Genomic DNA, 11,140 nt, shown 5'->3' with positions numbered 1-11,140 from the left:
GCTTGTCTTTTCAGTTTTGACTGTTGTGTGTACATCTATTTTTTTTTTTTTTTTTTGCTAAATTAGTGTGTACATCTATTTATAACTCTTCCTCAACGACTAGCTACTGAACTATTATAATCTTTTTTTGGTATCTTTCTCATCTTCATCGTTCAACATCCAATATTGAGATAAGGGTCTTGTATTAATAAATTTATATTATATCAAAAAAAATTATATATAAATATGGAAGGCCTCATTTTTAAGTTTTGCTTAGGGCCCCAAATTTGGTTGAGCCGGCCCTGCTGAATAAATGCTTTGAAAAAACAAGATATTGATTTCACATTCATGCATCATGCTTGTGATTAATAATACTACAGGGAAATACTTGTGTACATGTGTGGTAACATACCAATTAGGTAGGTGAAGTCAACACTTGAGTAATTTAAAACCATCTCTCTTGGCCTGCCCTGTGTTCAATCTTTATTTTTATTTGAAAGTAATTTATCATAAAATTTCTTTTTTTTTTTTCAAAATTAGGGTTTGCAGTTTTGAGAGTCAGACTCTAAATTCTAGCCGTCACTTCTCCGCTCTTCATCCTTCATCTCCTCCCCTAGCTAATCATCTTCGCTCTTCTAACTTCTCTCATATTTAATAGTTTTATCAATAAAACCAAGATCTAGTCCTTGTGGGTGGTTCTTGTTGAGTACCTTGTCATCAAGGTCGTGCTCATCTTTTTGCGATGTTTGTGTTTGGGATGTTTGTATCTGTTTTGATGTTTCTGTGTGTTTTGTTATAGGTCTCGATAACGTTTCCAAGAAGAAGTTACATGATATTTTGGTTAATCCGTAAGGCTTGTATCAAATATGGCACGGTGGTGAATAACGTAAAAACTCATCTTTCACGACATAAAATTGTTCATCTTTTGGGATCAGTTGTTGAGATGCTGCTGCTTATGTGAAGGTCAATTGCTATGTTACTATGTTTACAACTAATGTCGGTTGGATTGTTCGAGATTTGATTGTAATACTTTTTAGTTTAAAGAATTTAAATATTTTATTTGTCAAGCGATCTGAAAACAAAGCGGCTAAATGTTTAGCTCGTTTTTTGTTTCTTAATCATCTATAATCGATAACCACTAGCAAACATAAGTAAATTTTCTCAAATATCAATATTAAAAATTGCTAATTTAACTGCATAAAATAGTGATAAATAGCGTATAAACGAGTGATATTAGTAGTTATAAACGGTAATCATGGGAGTGGTTTCTAGTTTCCAGAATAACATTAGTTTCTATTTGATCACTTGCATATATATATATATATATATATATATATATATATATATATATATATATATATATATATATATATATATATATAGGGGAGGGTTCTGGTACAAACTTACAAACTTACAAACTTTTTTTGTTCAACACATATATAACTTGAGTTCAACATTTTTTTAACATATTTTGTTAAACATCGATTAAAATAGTGGTGGAGAAGTACATAAACCAATTTTTAAATGTAAGAACTAAGGTAAACATGTTATTTAACTAATATTTATGTTTTTAGACCCTACCCAAACCCCAGAGGTATAATTTAAACATCTTTTTAGATATATTCAACACAATGATAATTAGTGTTCAACACCCGATGTTGAACCCCAGTTATAAATGTGTTGAAAACACGATTTATTTATGCGTTATTTTTAAAAATTGTGATGTTTTTTGAAGAATTTTCAACATGGATACTTTATATAACTAAGGATTAACACGATGGGAGAATAAAAAAAAGTTTGTAAGTTTGTAACTTAAAAAAGTTTTTATTTGATCCTATCCCTATATATATATATATAGGGATGGGTTCTGGTACAAACTTACAAACTTTATATGTTCAACACATATATAATTTGAGTTCAACATTTTTTTAATATATTTTGTTGAATATCGACTAAAATTGTATTGTAGAAGTACATAAACTAATTTTTCAACATAAAAACTAAGTTAAACGTATTATATAACTAATATTTATGTTTCTAGACCCCACCCAAACCCCAGAGGTATAGTATAAGCATCTTTATAGATATATTCAACATAATGATAATTAGTGTTCAACACCCGATGTTGAACTCCAGTTACAAATGTGTTGAAAGTCCGATTTATTTATGCGTTTTTAAAAAAAATTGTGATGTTTTTTCAAGAATTTTCAACATTGATTCTTTATATAACTAAAGATTAACACGATGGGAGAATAAAAAAAAGTTTGTAAGTTTGTAATTTAAAAAAGTTTTTTTTTGATCATATCCCTATATATATATATACATATATATATATATATATATAATTATATATAATTATATATATGTGTGTGTCTATAATTTTATTTTTAAATATGAATTAATTTATTTGTACACACTATTATGTATTAATATTAGAAATTATCTAAGATATTTCATTTTATTTCAAACATTGAAATCGGATCAACTAGTATTCTCTAATATAATAAGATACTAGTGAAAAAGGCCGCGCTTCGCGGCGGCGTTATGAATTTTTTATAAATTTAGACAGAAAATTGTTTTAGCTCCCGTCAAACATAATACTAATAAAAAATTTATTATTATTTACATAAAAATTAATTTGGGCCGTCCTCCCCTCAAATATAATACTAATAAAGAATTTTTTTTATAAATTTTGATACAAAAAATATTATGATTGCATAAAGTTATTTTGAATCGTGTTCCCGTTAAACATATCACTAATAAAAAATTACCGCTCACTTGTTAAACACAATGCTAATAACAAAATATTATAATATAGATATTAGTTTGAGTCGCCCTACCGTCAAACACAATACTGATTAAAATTATTATATTTATGATAAAGTTAAGGATTATAACTGGATAAAAATTATTTTAAGTTGTGGTCCAGTTTTAATTTAAAAAAAATTATAACTTAGATAAAAAAATTATTTTAGCTGTTTTCCCGTCAAACATAATACTAATAGAAATTTTATTATTATTTAGATAAATATTAATTTGGGCCGCCTTCCCCTCAAATACGATGCTAATCAAGAATCATTTACATTATGATAATATTATAATTATAATTAGATAAATATATCCAATTTCATAGATTTTAGCTATTATATTTTTCTTTAACATTCTTATTTCTTAACTGTTTAGAATTTTTTTTTTTTTAAGATTTCTATTTTTTCACTACTTAGAATTTCATAGATTTTAGCTATTATATTTTTGTTAAAATTCCTATTTCTTAATTACTTAGAATTGTATCTCTTTTACGATTACTATTTTTTAGCTACTTTATCTATTTTCTCTCAAAAAATTAGAATTTTAAACGGAAAGTTTCCAGAGACTCCACGTAACTTCTCGCGTATCCTCTCAAGAATCATTTACGTTATGGTAAAATTATAATCATAATTGGATAAATATATCCATTTCATAAATTTTAGCTATTATATTTTTCTTAAGATTCCTATTTTTAATTTAAGATTCCTATTTGTTAACTACTTAGAATTTCACAAATTTTAGCTATTACATTTTAAGATTCCTATTTCTTAACTACTTAGAATTATATCTCTTTTACGATGATTATTTTTAGCTACTTTACCTATTTTCTCTCAAAAAAATTAGAAAAATTAACCGGAGAGTTCCTAGAGACGCGTTAAGATTCATACTTCTTAACTACTTAGAAATATCTCTTTTTACGGTTACTATTTTTTAGCTATTTTACCTATTATATTTTTTATCCGAAATTTAAGAAAAATTAGAAGACTGAATCAAACAATTCTAGAGACCCTCTTCCTATTTTTTTAGGATTACTAAATAAGAAAAGAATTGTATCATCTTTATAATTCAATTTGAATACTAAATAAGAAAAGAATTGTATCATCTTTAGAATTCAATAAGAAAAGAATTGTATTATTTTTAGAATTCTTGAACCTGATTTTTTGAATTATAATTATAATTTCTATCCGAAATTTAAGAAAAATTAAAAGACTGAATCGAACGATTCTAGAGATGTACTTTTTTTTTGATGGAAATTCTAGAGATGTACTTGACTCAATATACAGGAAGATCTAAATAAGCAAATTTAGGGAAAATTGAAGGCTTTATTTACCTCGCTGTAAAAATAACAAAAGAGCCGGACAGATAAGAATGATGGTGAATAGTAGTTTAGATTTGAAGTAATAATCATTACATTTATAAGAAAATTTATATGTGCGCAAGAAATCAAATAGAGAATGAGAGAGAGCAAGTGGAGGAGCACCTCCTTAGCAGCTAATCTAGCCTTTTCTTTGGAAATATCTTGGGGTTCTCCCTGTAATTCCGGAACTGCAGGTGAAGATTAAACAAAAGTCATATACATATATGTGAGAATTAGCCTAAAATAAAGAGAGTGAAACGGAATGGATTGGCCTAAAATAGCTTGCACTTCTTCTAGCTTCTTGGCGATACCGATGACTTTCTATGGCTATATCTTGGATATCTCATTAATTAATGTCGTTATCTGTACAATATTATATTAATATGTAGTTAAAAATAAGAATTCTGTTATTTTTATGATTCTTTTTTTAGATGGTAGAGTATTATCATTAGAATAGGATAAATAAAACACTTGTATTACCTTTAGAATTCTTGAAACTATTTTTTTGAATTATAATTATATTTTCTCCGAAATTTAAGAAAAATCAGAAGGCTGAATCGAGCTATTGTAGAGACGCCCGCATCCTCCTTTATATATATATATTGAAGATAAGATAAGATTTGGATATTGTATTTTTATTTAAAATAAATTAAATTAGTCCGTAAGACTACTTTTAAATGCGGATGAATTCCCTTTATCTGAACGCAAAGAAAAGAGGCATGAATGAAATACAAAATTAAAAATCAAATTTCATTCTTAAGTCTTAACAAGTTTTATAGCAACATCACTACTCTATCCAGCAGAAATTTAAATTTATAAAGTCAAACAAATTTCAATCAGAACGACACCGTATTTACAAGAATACGAGAAAACAACGGCCAAGATGTCGGCTGTTAACCATGGTTAAAATATTTGACCATGGTCAGCGATGACAAACTGGCTTTACCAATTTCTTTACTAGACACAATTGTATATCTCTCTCACTAAATATAAATTCTAGAGAGAGAAAGCAAGCCAAAACAAAGCAACCCCCTTCCTATTTAAGCCACCCAAACTCAAATCTTTATCAATTCCAGAGAGAGAGAAGAGAGAGAGCTGACAAGCATGGCAGAGTCAAGTGGTTCAGTTCTTGTTGATATGAACACTATTTATCTTGGTGGAAAGGTGTGTTCTTGGATATAATACATACCCAAATGCGGAATAGGGTGTTTTTTGTTGTGATTTTTTTGTGGTTTTGGATTCTTGGGGTGGTTCAAAATGTAATCTTTTCAAGCGGGGTTTGTGTAATTCTTGAAATTGTAGATCTTTCACTCTTCATTTATTGAATTCTTGTTAATTCTGGTTTCTTTTCTTGTGTTTTCTTAATATTCAAGATTTTCTATTTTGTGCTATTTGGGTTTCTTAAATTGCTTAATTATGACCCTTGTCCATTTGATGAGTTACTGTGTGTCTGTTTGTGGTAGTTTAGCTGAGTGTAGTTTAGTTACTACATTTAAGCTTTTTTACTTTCCCCCAATTAAGTGATTGATGCACACAATTGGAGTGAAGTTGATCATAGCAACACCACGATCTTGCTTGTTTGCGTTAATTATTGTTGGAGGTAACAATTTTTAATAGTGTGTTTGTGTCGGTTTCAGCAGTATTAAACTTTTTCATAAAACTGATAGATTTCGATACAAATTTAATGGGGTTTACTACTTGCTAATTTTGTTGTTCGTATCCTCTATATCAATCATTTCCAATCATTTTCGAGTTCATTTTAAGGGCCTAGGTACTCCTGCTATCTCCCCAGGTGTTTTTATTAAGCCATTAAAATGGTGAAATAATTGATTGAGATTCAATTGGTGAGATAGCTTTGGATATAAATTTAGCAATTTACAGAAGTACTGTAAACCAATAATTTGAATTATTTATCCCCTGAACAAACATAGCGTAAGACACTTTTTTTAATTACAATTTTGCGTTTCTATCAATCTATGTGTTGTGTTTCTCGTTTGTTATTTATTTTGAGTTCTTATCTTTATTGGTGAAAAATACAATCATCAGATGATTTTTGTAACAACTGTCACTTTTTAACATAGCTAGCATGTTGCTTTCCCTTGAAAAAGTGTATTTACTTGTCTCTTATTGGTTGGGTGTCATCATCATTATGTTGATCTGTTCATGTTGTTTTTATACTAGACTCCATCTTTACCTTTTTTTTAAAGTGATGTTACTTTCTTTAGTGACCAATCATTGAGAAGTAGAAAATCTTATCTGGTGTGTAGTCAGTAGTCACCCAGCAAGGATTAGAAACCCTTTATTCAATAGGAAACTTTGGTTAATTGTTGAAGTAAGCTGGCTTAGAAAGGGGAGGTGCACATGATATGATCTTTTAAAGAGAATAATTTTTTTAATTGAGATTTACCTTAGCTGAAGGTTCATTAATAAAGAAAATGATCATTGATTTGCATTTTTAAATGATTGTTTGGAACAATATTTTGAATTGGACAGCTAAAGTAAAACCTCAATTTTTTTTTCATGTTTCTGGTGTTGATTCCCCTGTATATGCTTTCTAATTTTTGTCTAAGCAGTTTGACAGCTTATGCTAATTTCATTTAGGAACATATTGTCAAGACCCGCTGTGGTCCTGTCTCTGTTATTGTTTACGGGGACCCAGATAAACCAGCTTTGCTTACCTATCCTGATTTGGCTTTAAATCGTAAGTTTCAGTTTTCTTCTTTCATCATATCAGGGTTTTATATCCGTGTTATTTGTTATTATATGTAATGTGATGTAGTTTTTATCGTTACTTTCTTGAATAAACAGATATGTCATGCTTCCAAGGTTTGTTCTTTTGTCCAGAAGCAGCATCTCTGCTGCTTCATAATTTCTGCATCTACCATATCAGTCCCCCCGGGCATGAGGTTTGTGAATTCTTTGCTATATAACTATTTGACTGTTGAATTTCTATTTCATACTATTACTCAACGTTTTGCGAGTTTTTCTCTTTGTCAACGAGTGCCAATATACACATTTTAATTATATTCTGGCTTCTTATAAGAGTTCTTGCAGTTAGGAGCTGCAGCAATTAGTCCTGATGACATAGTGCCTTCTGTTGATGATTTAACGGATCAAATCCTCGAGGTGCTTAATTATTTTAGGTAAACTCTTTGAGTGATAGATCTGGTACTAAGACTTTGTATAACACATACTATGTGGATGAGATTTTCATATAATGGTTTTAGTAGTTAAAGCAATATTTAAAACAAGGCTGTACTATACTAGTTATTTTCATATATAGGTCGTTATCTTTTTATTCATTTCTTTCGGGAAAAAGAGCCTTATTTTTTTTTTATCAATCATCATGGACACATATCTTCCAAGTTGATCCATATAAGTACGCAGTAATTTACTTTACCTATTCTGTAGTACTGTAATTGAGGATATTGTTTGACTGTATTCTGTTACATTAGAATTGGGACTCTTTCTGGGAAGCAAAATATGAGCGAAAGAATCATCTTTATTAATTAGGGTACTAATTAGTTGGCCAGTTTCTTGGAAGCAAAAGATGCGACAGAGGATCTTTTCTGAAAGTGTTCACTAGTATATTATAAAATACACTTGAAGTTCTGATAATGTGTGTGTGTGTGTGTATCAAGATATGTTTATTATTAAGCAATTATATATCACTCCTTTCAGGCTTGGTGCAGTGATGTGCCTGGGGGCAATGGCGGGTGCTTATATTGTCACCCTGTTTGCTGTATGTAGTAATCTGTACTACTCTCAGTTGTCATGCTTTCTCAAACGTATTTTAGGATTGTTGATTACGTTTGGTTTATATTACAGATAAAATACAGGGAACGAGTTCTTGGTCTGATACTCATCTCCCCTCTATGTAAAGCACCCTCATGGACTGAATGGTTGTGTAACAAGGTATCAATATTTAATATGACAATATTATACTTCCTGCTCTAATTAAGGCCCCAACTATAACAGTTTACGAACCTTAATTTTATTTATGATTGCAGGTTATGTCAAATTTGCTATATTTCTATGGGATGTGTCATTTACTGAAGCAGTGTTTACTCTACCGATACTTCAGTGAGGTGAAATAAAACTTTAGCAATAGTATTCATTATATATGATTAATTTGATAATTCTTGTTACCTGTTGGTTTGAATAACGAGACTTCATGAATCCTATCAGGAAGTTCGTGGCAGCCCAGAATTCCCAGAATCAGATATTGTTCAAGCATGCAGAAAGGTATTAACCTTAGCTCTTTCAGTATACCTTTCTTTGTCATGCATATAAGTGTACTAGACATTCATTATCTTCTCTAAATGATTTGATTGTAGTGTGTACTTGCACAATACCAGTTTCGAATGGAAAAAATCTTAGAAATCTCAATATTTAGGCCATTCTACCCTGCATTTTATTACTGTGCCATGTCATAGGAAAGGAAGCAATTTCCTGCTTTGGCAAGATGTTATTAAATCTATTTGTTCTGCAGTTTTTGGCTTTTTAAGTTTGAATTTATTGTTCTTTGTTGCAGTTACTGGATGAGAAGCAGGGCGCAAATGTTTTGCGGTTTCTTCAAGCAATAAATAGGTAATTTGAATAGAAAGATCTGTTTGTGTATTACAGCAAGACATGCAGTAGTAATCAGTATTGCTTAAAGTATCATTTCTGTTGAATACGTAGTATGAATCATTTCTTTCGACTTCATAGTATCTAAACTTCCATGTATTTATCATTAGGAGACCTGACATTACTGAAGGCCTAAAGACATTAAAATGCCGAACACTAATCTTTGTGGGGGATCAATCTCCTTTCCATTCAGAAGCTCTCCACATGACTGGAAAACTGGACAGAAGATATTGTGCCTTAGTTGAGGTATGATACCTTAAATGTTTGTCTGCTCACACGATTCTCTTCGTTGTTTCAATAAAAGTAATCACAGATTTTTCAAAACTTTCCATAACTAGAGATTCTTCCCTGAAGGAAAATTTAGCTTTACATCTGACAACTTTTTTTTTACAGGTACAAGCATGTGGATCATTGGTTACAGAGGAGCAGCCACATGCAATGTTGATACCAATGGAGTACTTCCTCATGGCATACGGCCTGTACAGGCCTTACCAGCTGAACGGCAGCCCGAGGAGCCCACTTAGCCCGTCATGCATTTCTGCAGAGCTCCTCTCTCCTGAAAGTATGGGCTTGAAGCTTAAACCAATCAAGACTAGGGTGCCACCTGACTCAAGTGATGATGAAGACAGACTGCTAGTGCACATTCAATCTTGATTAACCTTGTTTAAAGCTGTTTGTAGTTACTACAGACCTTGTTGTATTTAGTTTGTTTTACATGCAATATTCTTTAAATAGGATAAAAGGGGTAAATATGTGATAAAAAAATAGGTAGGGGACAGGACATTCTTTTGTTACTTGAGACATAAGGCAGATTACAGTTGTTTCGTTCTTTTGATTCTTTAACAATCATATAAAGTGCTTGATGCCAAGCATCTCCAACATATTAGTTATATATTATAATTTTAAGGAATATGTAGAGCATCTCTGGAAGTGTCTAGGGAGGTTTCTAAATATACGATAAACAATTCAATTTCTAAAAAATAGGGATTTTATATTCAATTTCTAAAAAATAGGGATTTTATATTGATTGACAACTTCAACACACAATTCAATTTCTAAAAAATAGGGATTTTATATTGATTGACAACTCCAACACTAATCTCTATTTGTGTTCTCTATTATTATTATAATATTAAATTCAAATTCTTTCGAGAAAAAGTGTTCAAAAGGTGAGGGTTGAATATCTAATCATTAAAAATCAAATGAGGAATGTGTTATGCATTATTTATGAGGAATGGAAAATTTTTAGGGAATGAGCAGTCTGTTGATGTGAGTTTTTATACATATTACTCAAAATTATAGCTTAGGACCTCATTTAACTAATCTGCCGGTGCTCTAAAAGCCTCATTGCAGGAGAATTCTGTTCATTCTTTAAATATTAAGTATTCATTTTTCATGCTTATCCCACCCTTCATTTGTTTTTTAATAATTAAGTATTCAAACCTCACCTTTTGTATACTTTTTCTCATATTTTATCATTTTGTTAAAAGATTTTGACTTTAATAATAGGCAACATAGGTAGTGATTATTGTTAAAGTTGTGAATCAATATTAAATCCTCACTTTTTAAAACTTGAATTATGTATCATATATTTAGATAGCCTCCTGATTTATCAGTGCCGAAGATACTCTAATTAATCTAATTTTCACGTACGTTTTGGTCTAAAGGACTTGTGAAGCTAATCTCATCTAAAGTTAGAAGACAATGTGAAATGGGTGTAGTCCTTGGCATGTGTGTTACGGAAGATTTGTCATTTCCAGTTGTTGGATGAATATCCGGCGATTATGAATATAATATTTTTTTAACAGATTAAACATTTTTTTAAAAATTAAGTTTCACTTAAAACGTTAAAGTTGATATTAATGTTCCTGCATTAAACAAAACGAATGATTATTATTTAATTTTAAATATATTTCAGTGTTTTTATTAGTCATTTTGTGTTATTTAAGTAACTATCAGCTAATAGTATTTTACCAAACGCTTTTATACAAACAACTAATTGAATTATCTAGTCAAAACAGCTAATTAAATAAGTTAGAAAACAATTAATTCAAACCTAACAGTTAATTCCTAAATAGGATCGTTATATTAATATAGGGTTTATATCAAACTGATCACCCCGTTGCGTCAGAATATCTCACTTGACCCACTCATGTTATCAGGGACTCATTTAAGCCACTATAAACCATATATATATATATATATATATATATATATATATATATATATATATATATATATATATATATATATATAGGGGCTTATTCCACTACAAACCACACTCTCATACAAACCTAAAAACCACTATTTCCACTCCCATTTTTGCTATGAGCACTCCAATCTTTTTATTTTTTATTTTTTTTATTT

The 11,140-nt window shown here is 30.0% G+C and overlaps 1 protein-coding gene across 1 annotated transcript; it reads left to right on the top strand.

The window, feature by feature from the left end:
- Positions 1 to 5,105: 5,105 nt before the first annotated feature.
- On the top strand, positions 5,106 to 9,652 carry LOC108213032 (protein NDL1). Its single transcript, XM_017384760.2, has 11 exons — positions 5,106 to 5,308; positions 6,746 to 6,845; positions 6,953 to 7,050; positions 7,199 to 7,287; positions 7,826 to 7,886; positions 7,973 to 8,059; positions 8,155 to 8,232; positions 8,333 to 8,389; positions 8,679 to 8,734; positions 8,884 to 9,019; positions 9,167 to 9,652. Exons 1-11 carry the CDS (start codon positions 5,249 to 5,251, stop codon positions 9,425 to 9,427), a joined length of 1,083 nt encoding a protein of 360 aa, XP_017240249.1. The 5' UTR covers positions 5,106 to 5,248; the 3' UTR covers positions 9,428 to 9,652.
- Positions 9,653 to 11,140: the final 1,488 nt, after the last annotated feature.

The sequence above is a fragment of the Daucus carota genome, chromosome 3, assembly GCF_001625215.2.
Source record: "Daucus carota subsp. sativus chromosome 3, DH1 v3.0, whole genome shotgun sequence".
Taxonomy (NCBI): Eukaryota; Viridiplantae; Streptophyta; class Magnoliopsida; order Apiales; family Apiaceae; genus Daucus; species Daucus carota.
The sequence above is the reverse complement of the archived record's forward strand: the minus strand, read 5'-3'. Positions and strand labels throughout refer to the sequence as shown.

What these genes read in the sequence shown, in the direction of transcription:
- LOC108213032 (XM_017384760.2), top strand. Translation starts at nt 5,249, where the DNA reads ATGGCAGAGTCAAGTGGTTCAGTTCTTGTTGATATGAACACTATTTAT. An exon ending in ATATTGTCACCCTGTTTGCT is followed by an intron (nt 7,887 to 7,972) that starts GTATGTAGTAAT and finishes TTTATATTACAG; the next exon opens with ATAAAATACAGGGAACGAGT. An exon ending in TCTACCGATACTTCAGTGAG is followed by an intron (nt 8,233 to 8,332) that starts GTGAAATAAAAC and finishes GAATCCTATCAG; the next exon opens with GAAGTTCGTGGCAGCCCAGA.